General features: G+C 38.4%; 1 protein-coding gene across 3 annotated transcripts in view; it reads right to left on the bottom strand.

Annotated features, from left to right (window-relative positions):
- The window catches only part of CCDC102B (coiled-coil domain containing 102B), a 189525-nt gene that overhangs the window by 147337 nt on the left and 19210 nt on the right, over nucleotides 1-22978 (bottom strand). For all 3 annotated transcript variants that reach the window (XM_074847787.1, XM_074847801.1, XM_074847794.1), the window contains exons 2-4: nucleotides 21743-22363; nucleotides 18736-18950; nucleotides 15035-15143 (exon numbers count right to left, since the gene is read on the bottom strand). In XM_074847787.1, coding sequence (XP_074703888.1) covers nucleotides 15035-15143; nucleotides 18736-18950; nucleotides 21743-22351 — 933 coding nt within the window. In that variant the 5' untranslated portion in view covers nucleotides 22352-22363. The remainder of the gene's footprint in view (nucleotides 1-15034; nucleotides 15144-18735; nucleotides 18951-21742; nucleotides 22364-22978) is intronic.

The raw sequence follows: 22978 nt of genomic DNA, 5'->3' as shown, positions 1-22978 counted from the left end.
CCTGTCACTAGTGCTCTTATCAGGGGCAGGGGACTGGGGGTGTGTGTGGCTTTTGGAGTTTTTTTCCTCCCCAAACCTAATACAACAAACTTCTTCACAAAATAAGGAACACAGATTACCCCCTTAGATAGCTGAGACTGACTAATGTAAATTTTTTTCAACATCAAGATAAACAACAGATTTATCAGTTTGTATGTTTACGAGTAGAAATACAAATGCAGAATGTATTGGAAGCAAAAATAAGCTTCTATTCTATGGAAAAGGATGACTAATTAAATTTTCAGTCTTAACTCTCAGAACAGTGATAATTTATCTATAATTTACCAAAGATAGTTTAAAAATTTGGGACTTTTATAGATAAACAACATATAAATGTAATTGTAGTCCAGACTATAACAGCTTGCCTGGCTTTGCTTCAAGTAGTTATCTATTGCTGTGTGTTTAGTAATGTTATTAGTTATTATTAGTAACTAATTCAGGGACTAGAATAAGCCATGAGCCATTCTAATAAACACTGTAAAAGGAAGATGATAACCCTTACTCAAAAAATACAGGGATCTGTCACAAGAAGATGAATGAAGACATACAGAAAATCACCTGGAAAAAAGAGTAAACAGTGCAATGCGTAACCTCTTTTTTTTTTTTTTTTTTTAAGTTTTCTTTGCCAAACAGAAGGTCAACACCTCTCTGTTTCCAACTGATTTCTAAGCCGACCTTCCATCCTGACTTTCTGTTGCTGAGTTGAGCCAAATGTACAAATAAATAAGGAACTGTAGGAAAACAGTAAATCAATAGAGGTCAGCATGATTGGAAACACTCAAAGCAAGTTCAAATTGTCATCAGTCTCAAGAATTTCCTAGACTGTATCAGTATGACATGCTGCAGATCAGAACACTGTTCAACCCAACTCACTAGAAATTATTAAATTAATAATATTAAAGATGTAACAAGAATGTTAATTGATAGACAGGAAAAGAAAATACCACATAAAATTACCTCATTTACAGTACGTTTTTCAATGTAACTGCTAATGAATTGTACCAACAATAGATCAAAGTCAACACCAACAATTAAAGCACTCTACATTTAAGATAGGAACTATGCAAGATCACTTATCTTACAGATGAAGATTGTTGACTTTTCAGATTAATAGTTAAGTGGTGTTGGGAATAGGATGTTTGTTGTAAATGTAGATCTCTAAAAAGAAATACATCTTAGATTACTAGAATACTAAATAGTGTGAAACCACACTGGAATTTGTAATCATTACTTTCCTGTAGGCAAAACAATCCATACTAACATACTTAATAAAAATTTGAAAGTCTAGTTGGATCGCTTTTACTTCTGCAAACTGACTTGATTTGCCCTCTCCTTCAGTGGCCTCAATGACTTGTCTTGTGGGACTCCACACAGCAGCTTTCCACTTCCAATGGTTTCCTACACAACAGGATCCATCAGTAAACAGAGCATAACGCCTTTCATCTTCTGGTAACTCGTTATATGGTGGTGCCTCTTGGGCACGAGCCACCTCCTCAGGCAATGCTTCAAAATCTCTACCTTCTGGCCAGTCCATGATCTCTTCCAGGATCCCTGGACACTTGGGTTTTCCCAGTCAAGCTCGTTGCGTGGTTAACGCTACCCAATTACTCCAGGTATCATTGGTTGCATGGTGTGTAGAAGGGATGTTTCCTTTGAACATCCAATGCAGTACAGGCAATCGCGGTGCCAAGAGGAGCTGTGCTTCTGTACCAACAACTTCGGAAGCGGCTCGAATCCCCTCATATGCTGCTAGTATCTCCTTTTCAGTCGGAGTGTAGTGGGCTTCTGATCCTCGATATCCCCGGCTCCAAAATCCTAATGGTTGACCCCGAGTTTCACCTGGTATCTTCTGCCAGAGGCTCCATGTGAGGCCATGCTCCCCAGTTGATGTGTAAAGTACATTTTGCACAGCTGGTCCTGTCCGAACAGGCTCAAGAGCTACCACCCGAGTTATCTCCTGTTTGATGTGCTCAAAGGCTTGTTGTTGCTCAAGACCCCACTCAAAATGGTTCTTCTTTTGGGTTACTTGATAGAGAGGGCTCACAAGCTGACTGTAACCTGGAATATGCATTCTCCAAAATCCCACAAGTCCTAAGAAAGCTTGTGTTTCCTTCTTGTTGCTCAGTGGAGACATAGTTGCTATCTTGTTGACAACATCCATAGGCACATGACGGCATCCATCTTGCCATTTTATTCCCAAGAACTGAATCTCTTGTGCTGGTCCCTTGACCTTGCTTTTCTTTATAGCAAACCCAGCTCTCAGAAGAATCTCAATTACTCTTTGTCCTTTCTTGAAGACTTCTGCCTCGTTGCCCCACCAATGATGTCATCAATGTATTGTAGATGTTCAGGGGCATCACCCTTTTCCAGTGCAGTTTGAATTTGTCCACAAATAGTGGGGCTGTGCTTCCACTCCTGGGGCAGTCAATTCCAAGTATACTGGACACCCCCACGTGAAAGCAAACTGTGGCCTGCAATCTTCTGCCAAAGGAATTGAAAAGAATGCATTGGCAATATCGATTGTGGCGTACCACTTGGCTGCCTTTGACTCCAGTTCATATTGGAGCTCTAACAGATCTGGTACAGCAGCACTCAGTGGTGGCGTCACTTCGTTCAGGCCGCGATAGTCTACTGTCAACCTCCACTCTCTGTCAGACTTTTGCATTGGCCATATTGGTGAATGTGTCTTACTGATGACACCTTGGCTCTCCAGTTGACAAATTAGTTCTTGGATGGGAGCCAGAGAGTCTTGTTTTGTGTGATACTGCCGTCGGTGCACGGTACTCATAGCAATTGGCACCTGTTGTTTTTCAACTTGCAACAGTCCCACAACAAAAGGATCTTCTGAGAGGCCAGGCAGATTAGACAACTGTTTGACCTTCTCTGTGTTCACACTGGCCACACCAAAAGCCCATCGGTATCCCTTTGGGTCTTTGAAGTACCCCCTCTTGAGGTAGTCAATGCCCAAGATACAAGGGGTTTCTGGGCCAGTTACAATGGGATGTTTTTCCCACTTGTCCCTGGTCAAACTAACCTCGGCCTCCAGTACTGACAGTTCTTGACATCCCCCTGTCACTCCTGAGATCCAGATAGGTTCTGCCCCTCTATAACTTGATGGCATTAATGTACACTGTGCCCCGGTGTCGATTAAAGCCTGGTACTTCTGTGGATTTGATGTGCCGGGACATCGAATCCACACTGTCCAATACACTCGATTATCCCGTTCCTCCTCCTGGCTGGAGGCAGGGGCCCTCTATTCCTGTTCTTGGTCAGAGTATTCACTGTCTGACCCTTGCCATGCCAGGCCGGAGATTCCTTCATCAGGGCCAAGGGAGGTGATCTCAGTCTTCCTGTATCTGGGAGATCGCTGATTACTTTCTTGTGGTTTTACACCAGCTACATTAACAACCTTCTTGGATGTCTTCTTCTTGGCAGGGGTCTTTCCTCGCAATTCATGTACATGAGTTTCCAACTTAAAGGTGGGTTGAACATCCCACTTCCTCATGTCCTCCCCCTGGTCACGCAAGAAGAACCAAAGTTTGCCACATGTCACATGCCTGGGGTTCCCTTTCCCTCTGACTGGAACAGAAGAGAACTGATTTCTTGGGGTGCTCCTGACATCCAGGGCACTCGCCCGTAGAGATGAGGAGGTACCAAGACTCTCTTCAAAGTTCTGAAGCCAGGAAGAGACTGCCTCCACAGTTGGCGTACATCTTGGTCCTTCTCCCGCATCCATTTCTGGGTAGTACATCACAGCCAAGCTGGCAGAATACGAGGACGGCGCACCTTTAATCACCTTCCTTCACATGGCCCATGTGCACAGGACATCCTCTGGATTTTTAGGGGCTTCATCATTATCTGGATCACCATAGATGACTTCCAGCACTTCTAATTGTCTCAGGTACTTGACACCTTCACCTGCAGTAGTCCACTTCCCTGGGGAGTTGTCCATAAGATCTTCCTTGAAAGGATATCTTACTTTAACACTTGAAAGGAGCAGTCTCCACAGACTGCAAATTGCTGTCTCTTTTCCAATTCCCCTTTCAATTCCTCAATTTCTAGCAAGGGAACCCAGCTGTTGGGCTTCCTTACCTTCCAGCTGTTGAGCATCAGCCCCATTATCCCAGCATCGAAGCAGCCAGGCAGCAATCCGCTCACCCGGCTGGCGGCTATAGTCTTTCCGCAGATCTCGCAGTTCTGATGACGTCAGGGACCGGGTAGTTTCTGCCTCCTGTTTGAGTTCTGTTATTCCCTCTTCCAATCCCTTTGCTGAAGGACCAGATTCTTGATCAAGGTTTTCCTCTTTCTCCTCCCTTATTAATTGAGGGTATGGGCCTGCTGTTCTCCTTGTCCACTGCTTCTTTTTTACTACTGAGGCAATCTCTGCTGTTGTTGTTGTTGTTTGAGTTCCCATCTCAACTACAGTCCTTTGAGAGCACTGAACTGCAGCTCGATAAGCATAGGCCAGGCCCCAGTACAGCGCTAGAAGTTGCCGATTTTCACTGGGATAGGCAAGGCACCCTTCTATCAGGTGTTATGTCAATTTTGTGCGGTTGCTTGCCTGTTCAGGGGTAAGATCCCAGGCTACGGGATAACCATCCTAGGAATCTGCCCAAATCCTTCCACTCCCCCTGCCACCCAGGGACAGGCCGCCTCAGGGCACATTTTGGTATTGGCTCACCCAAAATTTGCCTTCTCTTACATCAAAAACATACCAAGCTCCACACAACGCCCAATAGGCGAACAGTATTAATGAACAGTATCAAAGAGCTAACATAATGGTGAATAAGTACCTTGGGAGCCCGCAGAATAAAACCACCCATGATGTTCCCAATTTCTTCCAGCATGTTCCCGAGCTTAGCAAATTAAAGATAAGCAGTGCAATCAACAAACCCATGACTAGCACAAGAGCTTGTCGCTTAATAACTGCTATAGCTATAGTACACTTAATATAAAGCTGCCATTGTCTTGCCCCACATTGGGCGCCAAAAAAAATTGTGGTAGTTTGACCTTGGCTAAATGCCAGGTACCCACCAAGTCGCTCTATCACTTCCCCGCCTTCCCTTTTTTTCTCAACAGGGAAAAGAGGGGAAAGAAAATAAGATAGGAAAAAAACCAAACCCTTGCAGGTAAAACAAAAGCAGTTTTAATATAAGCAAAGCGAAGCAAAGGTCCGCACGCGGAAGCAAAAAAAGAAAACAGATTTATTCTCTACTTCCCATGAACAGGCGATGTCGGGCCTTCTCAGGAAGCAGGGCTCCAATACGCGTAGTGGTTGCCTCAGAGGACCAAGGGTGACCGCCGCCCCCTTCCTCCTTTTTCCCAGCTTTATACTTGAGCAGACGTCATATGATATGGAACATCCCTTTGGTCAGTTCAGGTCAGCTGTCCTGGTTGTGTCCCCTCCCAAGATCTTGCCCACCCCGTCCCACTGTGGGGGGGGAAATGTCGGAAAGAGCCTTGGTGCTGTGTAAGCACTACTCAGCAGTAGCCACAACACCAGTGTGCTATCAACACCCTGCCAGCTCCCGACATAAAACACAGCACCATGAGGGCTGCTATAGGGGAAAACCAGTTCCAGCTCAGCCAGACCCAGTACAACAAAATATTACATTTTCAGGAAAATCAAGATTGCATCAAAGTTGCTTGATATATATGTATATATATACTATTATACCAACAAGACTATTATACCAATGTTACCTAAAGTGCAGGTAATTTGCACTATACACCAGATTCCAAAAGTAGCCATGTTCTGGTGCAGTGAGCTTTCTCCTTAAACAACAGCCTATGCTAAAAGGGACAGATTAAACCAGTATTTAGGGTTATTTTCTCTTCTGAACTGAAAGTTCAACAGGATTCAAGAAATGCAGGAGCTGCCTTTGTTCAAAGAAAATTTAAAGTGTTTTGTGTTGCTTAGCCTTCAAATAAATATGATATAGAACATTGTCTCCACACAGCTTTCCTTTCAGAGTATGAACCTGACATATAGAGCTTTAGTCACTTGATCTAGATAAGCAATTACATAAAATAATTTCTATAGTGCAATGATCTGGTGGCAAGTGCCTGTAGAAATAGTTCTACTGTTTTCAGTATGGTTTTCATGATACCTCTTCTGTTCTATCTAAACCATACCTACAATAACACATTATCTTTTTATTTTGAAGTTACAAAGGTCCCTGAAGAATCTTCTGGCACAGTTTTTAATCACCTGTTACTACACAGTTTAAATTAGGAACTAATTCAAAGTTCATTGACATCAGCAGATTTCTCACTGACATGCTGTTGCTCAAAGAAATATGCAGTACTCCACTGATATAAACAAGGAAAGTTTTGTGACTGTATCTAAACACAACATTCATTAATTTTTCCTAAGATTTAATCCTTTGTTTCAAAGTAATCTGAAAATGCAATGGTTCAGTGCTGAGGCACTTACCTCAGTGACAGACAGTTCTCTTAAAGAATGAAGGCCAAAGAGGAAAATTCCTATTACACATTAAACAGAAAAAAAGAAAGTGGGGGAAAAAAAAAAAAATAACATGGCTGGTTCTCTTCCTTCCCTGCCTCCCATGAAAGTAATACTTCTTTGTTCCAGAAGCAATACAGCTCTTGCATATGCTATAGCTGAGTCAAAAAGAAAATTCCATTTCAGCAGACATAATGAAACAGTAAATCTGACTTTTTATTCCACACACATTAGTTAGGAAGCAAAATTACCTAACCATTCTGAAAGTCTTATGAATATAACTGTATCCTAGATGGCAGGCATGAAACTATTAATTCTAACACTAAATGTTTAGGCATATTCTTTATTTCGTCAAACATGACAAGATCCTTTAAAACCAAGAAACTCTATTCTAGTTCCTTATGTGTTTTCCCTTCAAAAGCGTGCAAAAAATTACTTAATCCATTCACCATGCAGTAAACCCCAAACTCTAGACTACTACAGAGCAATGGATTTCACAAGCCTTCAAGGATTGCGTAGACTTGTGACGCAACATGGGCAGTGATTCCTAACAGTCCTACTGAGCCCACAATGGAAACTATTTATACATACAAAGGTGTTAGATCCTGGGTAATTAAGATACCACTTATGCATTTCTTATTAACATTATGACAAGAGCTTGCAAGGTGACAGGGTTAGTTTCTATGGAAAAAAAAATAATAAAAAAATCCAAGAGAGAAGAATTAGTTGTGTGGGTTTTTTTCCCAATAAAATAAAGCTTTTTTTTTTTAGTAGAAGGACCAAATACTTGTCATGCCTAAAAAAGAGCATTTCATTTTCAAAAACTAAGAAAGAAAGATATCTAAATCTATTTTTCCAATCAAACCTCTCCTCAAATTAGATTTTTATATTTTAAGTAACACATTGCTATTTTTATCTGGTTATGGATAGAAAAAAAGCAACTACATCATTAAGTACAAAATACTTATATCTTTAACTCAATGTCTTTACCATGTCAGACATTAGATTCAATTTTTCACATTCTACCAGTTGCTACGCTTAATTCATCAGTGGTTTGTTGGGGTTTTTTTTGAAAAAAAAGGAACTGCCTATTTTAGGCCAAGTTGATTTTATGTAAATAAATAAGAAGTAAGCCTGCTAGCAGAAATACTTACTTAAACAGGAAAGTAGGTGAATACTAAAATATAATCCTGAAAGGCATTTTCATGATATTTAATAAAGCTTTTTTGGGGGTGATTTTTTTTAAACTATATGCTGCAAAAAATTCATTTCTGATACAGAACCATATGGTGAACTGACTACACTAATACACTACTAAGAAGTAACTTTGTTATCATTTTGGACTTCTCAGTCTAAGCTATGAAAAACTGTTTCTGTTAAAATGCAATGCTAACCTCTAGGACAAAGATTGCTTCATGTATATAAACACAGAAAGATATATATACACATATACATAAGTGTGCATATGTGCATACTCCTCCCTCATCTTCAAAACATTTCCTCACCAGGTTATACTTTCTGCCAGTGGCATACCAACAGGCAAAACAAACCTCTACAAATGATGCAGCTTTGGCATGGTATTCCTTTCACAGAAAATCAATATGCACAGATATGTTTCTGTATGACACATATGTTTCTTCTAAACTTATTTCCTCACAGAAATAAGTATGAGTTTTCAACTTTCAGTTGTAACAGACTGTCCTCACATTTAAAAAAAAAAAATCTTTGTCTTGGTTTGTATTTTCATTGCCAAACATGCAATGAAGACCCAGGAAATATTGGCAAGTATAACCCAATACAGTTTAAATATCTTGTTAGAAGCCAGTATGGGGAAGAAAAGTCAATGAAACAGCAGATTTTTCCAGCACTTTCCAAATTACATTTGTAGGAAAATAGGCAAGCAAACGGAACCTTGATGTTATGCACCACCACAAATTATATTTTATGTTGGACAGTAAAAACATTCACATTAAGTACATCTTTTCTAGGCATAACACTAAATATGAACTGGTAAATGATTTATGAAAACAGTGGAAAGAGTAGTTAAGACTCTACAAGAATTCTTACTTAAGCAATGCTTCGGAATTCTTTCCTTAGTCTCAAACTACCTGTAAGCTACAGGTAAAGGCAGGAAAAAGAAATGTGTACATCTAAAGAATTTTTTTAAGTACTTTATGAAACCATGAATCAAATGTGTGGTAATATCATCATCCCATTTTATGCAGTCTGAAAATCACACTGGCCTCTCAAATAAATGAAGGATTGTGCACAGTAAGGAACACTCCAAATTCCACATCTAGTCTAAAAATAATGAGATTTTATGACAGGAAAATTAACTGCACTGAGTTTCCACTTTATAAAGTCGTTTGAGTATTCAAATAATTCAGACGTTGTTTTCAGAAAATTGTCTAATGATATTTTAAAACTCAGCCTTGAGGATTCTATACCAAACTTTATACAGACTCCTTTAGCACACCAAAACAGATTACTGGCTATTCTGTAGCATATAAAATCACCACAGATTTAATTTTTGGGACATAATTTTATTCCTATGATAACTTTGCATAGTATGCAATATTTCTGTGCATCTTAGGTGAGAATTAAACAGAACAATCCACAGTAGCCTTTAAAGCCATCAAGCCTACGGTTTTGTATCTGATAATTATTGTGTTTTCTGCAGAATTCAGGAGATAATCAGAAGGCATTTTGGGGGACGGGCAAAGATTGTGGGACAGAATAGATGGTCTTACTGCATATATCTAAATTTCCTGTAAGATTATCTGAATATCACTATTTCTAATTCATGTATATACTAAGTGAATGAAAATAGCAATGATAGGTAAGTAGCTCTGCACATCTTCACACTATAAGGTAATTTCAGAATAAATATTTCTGGAAAAGGTGGAAATAATACAGAATCTTTAACAAGAATTAGCTGTTAACAACCTGAGTCTCTAAAAAGGCCGTTCCATTTTAAACAGCATTTAAATGCCTACAGTGAGAGTAGAAGACTTGTTTTATCTAAAAGTCTCACTTGCCTCAGCGGAGTTTCCTCCATCTAGGAAACAACAGGTTTTTCTCTTAAAGAAAGTAATGCACGTAAGTAACAATACATAGACTGCCATAATATACAGTGTTAAACATCTATTTACTGAGAGAGAGAACAGAAAACATTTGTTTTAAAAGATGTCTTTGGCTCTAGTGCAAAAGCACCAGTGCTGGTGACTTATCTTCAACTCTGTGTGAAAAAGAGGAAGAACAGAAATGTCTCTGCCTAAGATACAAAATGCTAATTTAGCCTGTGTTCCTTTTCACCTAAGGATGCTTCTTTTGAAACTGACGTTCCAATAGGCTTTAAGTACCAATTAGTGTAATATTTGCTTCATATCCCACAAACTGGGATAGGAATTTCCCTCATTAATGACCAACACACTAGACAACAAGTAAGGGAACATTCTGTACCTCAGCTAGCAGAAGGTAATTTTAAACACAGAAGTCACTGTCTATAGTGACATTTGTAAGTCTACAGTGCACTCCAGTGGAAAATAGCAGTATATACATTTTTTCCACTGTTTTCAGTATAATGTAAAATTGCTTGGTAAATATTCCATCTATTTAACTTTTCAACCACCAGAAAAGCATGTCCTTCAGAAATGATAAAGACAGACATAAAATGTTGAGGAAGACTTGCAAAGAGTGCAAACAAGAATGTTTTATTGTGCATGTTATAAGATTAAATGAGCATTTTAAAACATAAAACTTAAAACATAAAGCAGTCTTGCTATCTATAATTCTGTGTTTACAAATATTAGGGAAACACACCAAAGATTTGTTCTGTTTTATGAAGAGTCTGAAGGCCTAACTAATCACACTCAAATACACTTTTTGTGTCTTTCAGACTGTAAGTTTAGTTAATTGATTTGTAAACTAAGCTGTATCTGACAAAATTGGAGAGCCCATTTCCAGGGACATTTGACTAGCAATGTCATTGATGTCAAAATTTTTGTGTTCTTCAGAGAACTTAAAGATTCCTAGTTTTTGCTATAAAGATTACTTTAAAAACAAATATATCTGATATCAACACCCTTTATTTATTCAATGGTTTTACAGACTTGATCTTCGCCCTTATGTGGATTCTCATGCAAACACAACAATAAAGCAAGTATAATTTTAACTGAGCAATTGCTTTCCCCTTTTTAATAATAACAACAGTTTTTTACAGTTGTAAATAGGTTATTTGTGATATATGTGAAAAGCAAGCCGTAGGAAATATTAATTGATTTAGTATCCCACGAAGAGCTGCAAGCTCTTCTAGAAGTAGAACTGAAGCTTATTAACCAGATAGTACAAAATAGTTTTGACAACTAAGAAATGTAGATGTATAAATCTTAGTTTAAGATGTGATCTTATGGACTGAATATTATGTAACAAGCTCATAAATAGGTCTCTTCAAAAGCCCCAAATGTATCTATCAATCTCTGACACTGATAGCATTGTTAGACCACAAATTCACAATAATATGTAAAATAGGCTCCAGATAGTACAATACATTTTTCCTGCAATAAACACAATGTATAAGGAAGGGAAACTCCACTTCCATTCCTCCTTTCTCCCTGGAAAAATATTTGGTGGACATAAACTCTTAATTCACTAGCTCCCTAAAGAAAGCCAAGACACAATTTTCACTATCTAGTCAACCAAGTAAGGTAAAAATTTAAGACCTAATCTAGAGTGACAAAGTAATCTTTAAGAAGAATAGCCAATTAGGACTTGGTTTTAAACTGTTATACTTGAAATTAAGGAAAGGCCAGAGAAAGCTAAATGACTGAGGACTTCTGAGTGTCCTTAGAGAAACAGACAAAACCATGTGCACTGAAAGCAGATGATATTTGACTGCTTTCAAATAAAGAAACAGAGTGGTGTCAAACATCAGTCAAGATTTGAACAATACACTGCTTAGTGCTAATCTTAGCTTCTTATTTTACTATTTAATGGGAGAAAAGAATTTTCGTAACAGAAAAAGAAGTGATTGATTTCAACACTAAATGCAACTTCCTGTTGTACCTGTTAAAACAGCCTAATTTATGACCCCAAACAGGACAAGTTCAATGCTAGTGTCACACAAAGCTACATGTAATGCTCATAGTTACTACAAATATAAATTGTCACTTTACTAATTCTTTTAGTTAACTCAATTAATTGAAAACTTATTTACAATTTCCAAATTGACGCAGAATTTTTTAAAAAGATTACTATCAAGATCACCAAGGCTTTCCATATTTAGTTTGTTCCAAGGTGAGTGAATATTCATCTTTTAACAGAAAGTAATTAGTTACTAGGAGCACTAATACTCAAATCTTTGCAGCTGTGAAGCTTCTAACATTACACAAAATCTCTCAAACTTCCAAAAGGCTAACAGAGCTAACCATTCGTAAAAATGGTTTAATTTGCAGTGACACTGTCACTTGAAAACCAAGCATTTTTGTTCCACAGTCCCAAAGGAAATAGCAGACTAAGTTATGCACAACTGAAGCCAAAAACTCTTAGTGGAGAACATTAAAATAATCCAGAGGTAATGATTAATCTAGAAATTCCTTTGTGATTTAATATTGCAAGCATGCATATGAATCAGATTCCATGCTTAGACTAGTACATGTTTGCACTTTCCTTTATTTTCAAATGTTTCACTGTCAAAAACCTTGTATGGTGTTCCAGCATCCAGTTCTCAACAGTAATATATAGTAAGTGACATTCACACACACATCACCAACACAAAATTAGTGTTTTTTCAATAAAGGAAGAATTTTTATTTACAAAAAACCCCACAAATGTAAGTAATTTCATACACATCAGTCAGGTTCATTGCTAGATATATAAGTCTTATAAATCTGAGAAGACAAACAGAATGCTCAAAATAATACCTGCAATTAAAGCAATTCAGCATTTTCCCAAGAGAAATGCAGTAACACATATATATGTGTATATGAATGCATATATATATAAATTTGAATCTGTCGATCTCCAACCAATTCTCAGCAGGTTTTTACTTCTTTTTTTTTTTTTTCTATTCCCAGTGCTGTAAAGTACTGTAAAACATAAAGACTACATTTCTTAAGCAAAACAATTAACTAAATCTACACTTCCTCTGTTGTGCAGAAGTATGACAAGCTAAAATCCTACTTAATCAGCAAGCAGAAAATAAAGAATTAAAATCTGAAGGAGCTCAGATATGACAGATAGATGTTGATTTGTTGCTGTGGATGTTTATCTAGGAAGGAAATTCCATTTATGTATGTACCACCTCGTAACTAGAACTGGGAATTTAATAGACTGCTTGCAATATTTTCCCAAATGTAAAAAGAAATCTAATTATTTTTCCTGGATTTTTCCAAATCTGAGATGTTAAATTTATAGGAAATTTGAAATTATCTATATTTATATAGATACACATTTTGAGTTTTGTTGGATCTAAGACATCCTCAACCCATTGTTCTGAAAGCTATATCCTGAAAGCTGCAACACAAATATTTATTATTTTTCTACTCATGAACTTGGACTGAAATGGACACTTCGTTCCTAACACCACTTCTACATAGTCCAGCAGTGTTCTTAAATTGCTTCTTTAAAGGCAGATCTCCTTTATAAAAGTACAACTTCCATTCCCTCAGCCCTTCCTTGCCAGTCTTTCCTGCAGTCCTCCACAGTACTCCAACTTGGCACAGTATCTTAATTGCTCCAACAATATTGTACTTCTATAACCACATACAGCTTTAATCCTTCCTGCTTGTTTCCCAGGACGCATGCATTTCTGTACCAACACTTTAGGTGGGTGTCCCTTCACCTTGCTTTATCATTCCTGAAGTCTTTCTTGCTCCTATCAACCTGCACCCTGAGCTTTCCACCCCTGACCACCACTTCTTCAATTTACTGTGGTCTGTAATCTCCCACCCCCACCACTCCTAGTTCAAAGCTCTTCTCATTAGGTTGACCAGCTTGTTGGATCAAGGAGACAACACCTGGGCCCCAATGACCCCAATCCCAGAGCTGTGTGGTCATTCCCAATATGACCCCAGTGGTGCCCATGTGGATGAGCAGCAGGGAACAGTAGTAGTTTAAGGACTGCACAGATCTTGTCAATCTCTCTGCAATGTTCTGGATCCAAGCCCACACCAAGCCACAAAAGTCTCCAAAAAGCAAGTGGGGGACACAGGAGTTTCTGTCCCCACAGGAGGAAGTCTCCTACTATTGCCACTCACTGCTTCCTCCTGATGTTAATGCATGGTTCAGGTTAAAGCTGCCTCTGATGCCTCCCCAGTCATGGCTTTCTTCTCTTACTCTTCTACCAGGCTTTTGAACCTATTCTGCAACTTCAGATCTGCATGTAGAAAAAGAGCCGTCCTCCAATCGCTTGAGGTCATAAGTTTCCAGCCTTCCTACCATGGGACTCTGTTTATCTCGCAACTGATAGCTGTCTCTGGCTGCCCCTCCTGTGTGGTTCAGACTCTCTTACCTCTGGGAACCCTCTGAAGATCCTGTTAATCTCCTCTTTGCCTTCCCTGAGACTGCCCATCCTGCTCACTTCCTCCTGCAGCTCAAAAGGCGCAACTCATTTCCTCAACGAGTGTACACCTCTTGTAGGCATGGACACTCTTTTCCTCTGCCCCAGTCTCAAGGGAAGGTATCAGGCACTGCCTGCTGCTCAAGGCCTGCAGACCTGCATCCTCCCTTAGCAACTCTGAGCTGAAGTGTCTACTGTGCCAGCAACTGTAGCCCCCACTGGTGCTGGGGACCATGCCCCAGGGTATGCCAGTACTGTTGCTGATGTGTCTCATGCTGTCATCAGCATGTTTCTAGCCCCCTCCCAAATGGAAACTGATGGACAAGCCACCACTCCCCACAGACACAGCCTGGGAATTGTGCACTGGACTTGACAGCAATCCCTCAGTGCCACCCGAATGGGCACTTGGCTCTCCCTAACGAGGAGTTTCCTCTCTTGGCCACAGCCTTGATCTCCGAATGCCACCACCACCTCTGAGGACGCTGCCCTCTCCTTGCCAGGTTGCCACCCCCACCATGCCCACTTGGTAGCCCGGAGGCAATGTCCTCATGGTGGTGGGGCTTCCCCACACAATCCCGTGCCCTACATGGGTCCCTTCTGCCTGAACACAAGCCCAGCTAGACCATGACCATGGCTCACTGTACATCAGGGCCACCACCCTCACCACACATGGGGACAGGGCATGAGCATCTGCCTCCTCTGGCTGGTCCCCTCCTGCAAGACTACGGAGCCACCCTAGTGCCACCCTTGCTGCTCCCCAGCACTGGTGCCATCATGGCAGCACATGGTGGCTGTGCCAAGGCTGGGCTTCTCCACATACCCTTGGCAGGTCTGTCCCTGCCAGGTTATGGGGATAAATAGTTGATAAATGGTTAATTTATCACTTTCATCATTTTACTTTTAGTACACAGGAAATCAAAATCTCAATTTTGTTTCTTACCCCGTGTGACAACAACATACTGCTAACATACCTGCTTCAGACTTTCCAGCTTGGTTTGTCTCAGTTCTTCATATTTCCATTTCCAAATAAATAATTCATTTTCTATTTTTTCCATTTCTTTTTCCAGAAACACATTCATTCTGAAAAGTATTTTAAAAGTCAGCATTACATCTTTTTGAAGTTGACAACAAATTACTTTAAATTTCCTTTCCACAGCTTGAGTTGTATTTTGCTTTGTCAACTGTATATCTGTTTTTTATTAAAACCCTATATTAGCATCATAAAATTATTCCAAGTTATTTACCAAAAATAATAGCTAAAGAGAACAAAGAAAAACAGAAGTATTGAATTAAAATTTTAAATGAAATGAAATTTTGGGATAAACTGAAGAAAATTTGGAAATGGACTTCAGGTAGTGATTCAGGTCACCTAATACATGGCAAGTTAGTGATGATTCTTGGAGAAAATACATTGTATCACTTTTATTTGGGTACAGACAAAAGTTTGTTTTAAACATACACATATGGGGGAATATGTACAGTATGTAGACAGTACTGAAACCAAAGATGATATCTACTTTAGATGTTAAAAAAATATTAAAATATGTATATTTAATGTTTCAAGAAATACTTGCTCTTGAAAGAAAATGCTAGAAGAATTTTAGGAAAATAGATTATTTAGCTGAGAGGTACTAGACCCTCATAAAACATTTGCCTCCAGAAAGTATTTGAGTCCATTACTACATTCAGGAAAATTATTTAGAACACACAATTCACAGAGAACAAATGATGCTTCCTTGGAGAAAGGTACTGTATTACTGAAAAAATGAACTTTGGTATTTACTTTTAGCCCTCTTCTAACCAATTAAAATATTTTCAGTTGTTCAGGAAATAATGAAAGAAATATGAAGCAGGAGGAGCACTACAGATGTTCTTGTCTTTGGGACCAATTAAACACTCATTTCTGTGTTCACAGGAAACACTATTAGCCAAGTTCCAAAGACAAGAATGAACTTCTCATAATTTCATTTTATGAAATTCCTTCATAATTTCATTTTATATTTATGTAATGCATATTCATCATTTTGCAGTTTTGTAACAAAATAGAATTTGGAACATAATTAAAAGTGAAAGAAAAAAATTCTTAATTACAAATAAAACTTTTCAAGTTATATTTCTAACATTTCTATGAAATCATAGAATGGTCTGGGTTGGAAGGGACCTTAAAGCTCATCTAGTTCCAACCCCCCTGCCACGTTCAGGGACACCTTCCACTAGACGAGGTTACTCAGAGCCCCATCCAAACTGGCCTTGAACACTTCCCTTGAACACTTCCAGGGAGGCGGCATCCACAACTTCTCCAGGCAACCTGTTTCACAGCCTCACCACCCTCACTGTAAAGAATTTCTTCCTGGAAGACCTGGAACATCTTTACTTCAATGGGACCTCAAACGTGTATTTGATATGAGGCTTAGTGCCTAGTTGAGAATGTTGGTGTATGATTTTACATTGTTCTGTGAAAGTTAAAACATAAACTTTGAGCTCTTTTTATTTTTTCTTTTTTTTTTTTTTTTTCTAGAGCTCCTTTCTTATTAAATTTTGCAAAGCCTGATTTGTGGCTTAAGGGTATATTGGCATTACTGAAGATAGCTCTAAACAGTATGCAAGAAGCATAGGTCCTCTCAGGGTGAAGAATCAAAACACCTCCTTATGGGGAGAATAATCAGGTAACTAGGGGCAAGCCCAAACACTGGATATGCATGAGCTAACATGACTCTGGAAAGAACGCAGCCACAGTTTGGGAGTACTGCAAGTAAACCAGAAAACTCTACTGAGAAGGCCTGTGATGTATGAGTAAGATCATACTGACTGCCAAGGCAACCTTTGGCCTTGGGGTTCAAGCTGTCTGTGATCCAAGCTTGCTTTTGATGCAGCACAGCTGTGTGTCCTTGGCTCAAGCTTACTGAGAAAATTGCTAAGTTGTGAGGAAGAAGCTGTGAGAAAGTACTTAAGCTAGAGCCATGCAAGATAAGAAAAGCAAAAATGCAAACCAGGGTGAGATTATTCAGATAGTCATTATTAGCAGCTCTAGGATCCAGGAGTAAAAATACTGAAATGAACACATAGAAAACCTAACAGGAAGAACTGGAAATCTGAAGATGGAAACTCAGCAAAATCAGACGATTCCACTAAGCAGTGGAGACCAACCCTTTCTGAGCTGGCAGATGACAGATTGCCCACAAGGATTCATAGGGTGTCTCAAGAGATTGGTGACTATGTTTATACTTATCCTAGTAACATTACTCCTAGCTATTTATTGTGTACATTGCCAAAAATAATTGCTTCATTCTATTAAATTGCATATAATCTGATTACAGAACACCTTTGCACATGGGTTGCCCAAAGTGACCTAGAGAAGGAGTTGTTATACCAATGCCCGTGGTTATGCCAAAATCACTGCTCTGTGAGCATATGCTGCCTGAGGTTGGCACTGCCATATGTTGCATGGTGTAGACATGCCCCCGTTCTTACTATGTATCAGTAAATTTATTACCGTATACCACAGTCGGTGTATATCTAGGCATAAATGGCAATGTCTGTCTCTCTGAAGTACAGTTACAAGTTGGCTGGAAAATTTAGGCATTCTGGGGTTTTTGCTTCCAAAAAAAACCTAAATCTTTTTTAATAAGATAGATGGTCATCTGCTGTCATTTAAATAAATAATTAGTGTATGTTTTCTACAGCTAATTCATGTAACAAAACACAGTAAATACTTCTTAGGAATTTAAAGGATTTTTTTTTTTTTTTTTTTTTTTTTCACTCAGACTTGTACTGTCTACAGGAGAATTGTGAAAAAACCTGACAGGAAAGAAATTCATCATAGCTTACTATTACAGACTCCCTGAACTGAAACCGTTGAACATATTTGAAAGAGGGGGAATTTTCCTCCTCTTAATTTTCTAACTAACTTCAGCTGACTTTGAAGCTACAGTCACATACTGCCTGATTCTCCTACTACAGCCGCCATACATCACATACTGAGTGTTTCCTTGGAAAGCCTTTTTGCTGTGATTCAGTCTTGCTGAATACTGATCATCTATACAAAACCTCAAGGAATTCCTACCAACACAGAGACTCACATGCTAGCACATAGTGTGTAATAAGCATATGACTTCTTTTAGGCCACCAAAATGCACATTTAGTATTTATGTGAGGTAAATTTGATATGATACAATAAGCATACAGTAAGTGTGTTATTCTCTCTCTGTTATCAGCTTTTGACATAGACCTTACTACAAGTGAAGAGATTAAGATGAACAGCATTTTGCAGCTGTATTCACATGCTTTTAATTCAAAAACAGTCATTCTGCAGTCGGACTATTTCAAAGTCTGCTGGTAGAGTATGCTAAAATTTGTTATTAAGCACAAAGCACTCCAATAACTGAGCATAACATACATTAGATATCACTGCACTGATATCAAATTTCTAGTAAGTATCATTTTTTAATTAACTGTACATTCTTAACAGACAAGCCAAGGAAAACTATAAACAAACTGTGTTGAATTTTCTCTTTTAATTCTTATTAAAGCCTTAAAATAGTAACTAATGAAGCTTAGAAATGATAATATATGAGCTATAAATGCAAATATGACCATATCTAGTTTAGAAAGGATCTTAAAAACCTTTATTTTTAATAGAGATTTATGCAGGTAGAATATATTTTGTACTTACTCTCTTTCCTTCTGTAAGATTTTCTGCATCTCAGCCAAATGCAAATGCAAGACTGAAACATCTATTAAATCATTCTCTGTTGTCGTAGCTGTACTGTCCAAACTTTTTTTAGGTTCCTCCAAATAGATGCTGGGAACTCCATTGGGAAAGGAATCAGGAGACTTTGGAGTGAATTTTTTATTGTGATTGCTTTGGTGTTTGACTACCTCTACATCCTGAGAAAACAAAAATATGACATCTGAAAAAAAACATAAACAAAAGAAAAAGTCTAACATAACTTCTGCTAGGCCTACCAAGGTTCTTCTAGACATTCAAGTCACGTAGGAGAAAAAAGGGAACAGGTAACTTATACAGTTGCACTATATGTGGATAGAATGTCCAAAAAAAGTCATTGTAGTTAGATCACTGTCATTTTGTGACATCTCACACCTTCTGTTATGACGAGCTTCATATCCAAAATATTTCTAATCTATCTTTACTAAAGAAATAGATTCCAATCATCTTTAGTTGGCTATAACTATGGTGAAGAGAGAATCACGGAACTAACAAAACCAGGAATGCAATTTCTGAACATAATTAATATATTGAGAAACTCAACATTAAGAACTCTTAAACTTCTAATGTAAATCATGTTGAAGCAGGTGATGGACTTATACAAGTTTTGTATAAGGAGCAAAGTTACCTGCATAACATACCAATTTGTATCCCATTCAGAAAGTAAAATCACTACAATATCTATTTTGAAGATACAAGATTTACATAAAAAACATAAGCAAACCTACTAACAATTATAAAAAAATCATTAAAAAATAAAATACATATTTACTGAGAAGCCTGAACATCTCTTATAAATAATAGTTTCCTTTAGAAATGTATTTAAGTTTTATCACTTCTGACAAAGTGTTTAAAAGCTAATCTCATTTTAGTATAGAATACAAGCAGTTCGATTTCATACCATTCTGTTCTTTTGAGTTTTAGAAGAATGCCTGAAATGTACATCAGAAAATACTAGAAGCTGCTGAAAAGATAAGACTGTTTTCCATTCACATATAAAGTTTCAGTTTTCAAGTAGTGCACTATTTTATGTTAAGAAGAAAGAGAAACAATTAAAATATATTTTGTGTTATTTCCTTCCTATAGCCCATTTGTCTGGCCAGAAATATGAAAGGCATGCATATTTTGGCCAAATTTATTCTCAATACTAACACTACGGTGGTTTTTTCAGAACTCACAGGAATATAATGAAATTATGTACATTAGTGTGAAAATTCTGAACATTATACATTCAGGCCTAAGATCCTGACAATTTCCATTGAACTGAAGTAAAAACTTTCCTACATCCTACAGTGTAGGCAAAAACGTTTTCCTACAATGTAGGAAAGAATTTCCTACATCTACAATGACTGCTATCTATCAGACAAATAAGTATAGTTTTAACATGGTGCTGTCTATAAAGACTACATAATGCATGTAAAGACACAGAATTAAAACTGGCAAAACATGAAAAAATAGTTCCATTTGGGGCCACTCCTATTTAACATCTTTACTGATGACCTAGAAGAGGTGATAGAGTGCACCCTCAGTAAGTTTGCAGACGACACCAAGTTGGGTGGGAGTGTTGATCTGCTCGAGGGTAGGGAGGCTCTGCAGAGAGATCTGGACAGGCTGGAGCGATGGGCTAAGGCCAACTGGAGGAGTTTCAATAAGGCCAAATGCCAGGTGCTGCACTTGGGCCACAACAACCCCCAGCAGCGCTACAGGCTTGGGGAGGAGTGGCTGGAGATCTGCCAGTCAGAAAGTGACCTGGGGGTGTTGACTGACAGCCGGCTGAACATGAGCCAGCAGTGTGCCCAGGTGGCCAAGAAGGCCAGTGGCATCCTGGCTTGTATCAGAAATAGCGTGGCCAGCAGGGACAGGGAAGTGATCTTACCCCTGTACTCAGCACTGGTGAGGCCGCACCTCGATTCCTGTGTTCAGTTTTGGGCCCCTCACTACAAAAAGAACATTGAATGACTCGAGCGTGTCCAGAGAAGGGCAACGAAGCTGGTGCAGGGTCTGGAGCACATGTCGTACGAGGAGCGGCTGAGGGAACTGGGGTTGTTTAGTCTGGAGAAGAGGAGGCTGAGGGGAGACCTCATCGCCCTCTACAACTACCTGAAAGGAGGTTGCAGAGAGCTGGGGATGAGTCTCTTTAACCACGTAATAAGCAATAGGAGAAGAGGTAATGGCCTCAAGTTGCACCAGGGAAGGTTTAGACTAGATATTAGGAAGCATTTCTTTACAGAACGGGTTGTTAGGCGTTGGAATGGGCTGCCCAGGGAGGTGGTGGAGTCCCCATCCCTGGAGGTGTTTAAGAGTAAGGTCGACTTAACACTGAGGGATATGGTGTAGTTGGGAACTGTAAATGTTGGGTTGATGGTCGGACTGGATGATCTTCAAGGTCTTTTCCAACCTAGACAATTCTGTGATTCTGTGATATAGAACAAGGAGCTGTATTAAACCATGTCCATACTTGATTAATTCTGCATAACAATTTAATTACTCTCCTTACCAAACAAAAAATCTTGTATATTTGCAGAAGAATTTGAGTCACCTCCTCTCACATTTTAGAAGTTGCATTGAGGGAGAATTAAACTATCTTATTTTAGAAGCCAAGAAGCTACATTGTTTTCTTCCAGGTTAAAAAAAAAAAAAAAAAAAAAAAAAAAGTACACAAAACATGGAGAATTCAGATAGCAGAGGTAATCTGTTACCTTAAAACTCTCTCTGAGAGAGTCAGAATAATTTACTGGATATAGCCTCTGTTACTTAAATATTTAGCCATAGTTGAAGGGTATGAATTGTTTTATGTATTTCTCTGTATTAGGAATATTAGATGAAAAAAGTGGGTTTGCTAGTGAATGGATCAGGTAGTAATTTGGTCAAAATCCTTGAAAAATCCCATTTCTAGATACACATCCATAATCCCCCACTTCTTGATGAACTAAAAAATTTCACCATTCTTTACCTTCTCTGCGTCTTCTGCCTCAGTAATCTTGTTGGCTTTGCTCAGTTCTTTCACAGGTTCTCGTTCCAGAAATGTTAACTGGCTTAGGTCTTTTTTAATATAAGATATTTCAGAGCAACTGCATTCTGTTTTCCAAGCAGTTACATTTTCTAAGTGTTCATTCTCATTTACTAAATCTCGATTTATTTTTTTAAGAATACTCAGTTCTTTTACAACACCATCTAATTTGATTCTCAATTGTCTTGCTTCCTCTTGGGCTTTATTTCTTTCTCCTCTAACTTTGCTCCATTTCTCCCTCCAGTTAGCGGTACAATCTGACCACCAGCGCATGGTCTTCTCCATTTGGGCAGCTCTGGCTTTGACTTCTTGCAGTTCCTGAATTTTTACCGCTTCAAAAATTTCCCAATCACTGCTGTAATTCATATCCATATATGGATAATGAGATGAATATGGGTAGAAACTTTGAGATGGCAGATTTGAATTACACAGATGGTTACCTGGTTGGCAACCTCCAGCTAAATTATAAGGTTGTCTCGGTTGAGTCCCAAAAACCTGTGTCTCTTCCATTAGTTTCTGAATGGAGCCTAAATTCATGGTTTGATTCATCATCTAATCTCACTCCTAAAAAAGACAAAGACAGACAATAATTTAGCGTCCCTCAAATTATATGAATATATATGGATGTATGATATGATGTATATATGAGTTTATATGAATAACCTCAGATTTAACTGCTATAATAATGACATAATCTTAATAATGCAGTTGATGTTTTAGAAATGTGTTTCATCAACAAGAAATAGCTGTTAATATATATTTTATGTAATATTCTTTGAGTATATCATAAACAGACATACCTATTACTTGACTAGGAATTGCTAGCAAAGGAAGTGTCATTAAATAATCATAGTGCTCGCAAAAATTGGTCTAGAGAAACCAGGCAAAACCTTTCTTCTTTCAAGACAAGATTAAATTGAATCAATATATATTTTAAATGTCTAGTAAGAGGAGAGTACTTGTGTAGAACTACAATCACAGATCTCCTTGCCTTCTTTCCCAAACTGTGGAAATTCATAGTAGGCAAAATTTACCTTATAAATTGCATACCTGAGGAAAAAATCCCAAATAAACAAATAAAAAACCAGACCCCCCTCACCTTTGGATTTTCTTTGTTTCATGATAAGAATCAAGAATTTTTATAGGGGGCTTTATTTTGCTGTCTACATTCCAGAAGGT

This window comes from Strix aluco, chromosome 1 (assembly GCF_031877795.1).
Source record: "Strix aluco isolate bStrAlu1 chromosome 1, bStrAlu1.hap1, whole genome shotgun sequence".
Classification (NCBI taxonomy): domain Eukaryota; kingdom Metazoa; phylum Chordata; class Aves; order Strigiformes; family Strigidae; genus Strix; species Strix aluco.
The sequence above is the reverse complement of the archived record's forward strand: the minus strand, read 5'-3'. Positions and strand labels throughout refer to the sequence as shown.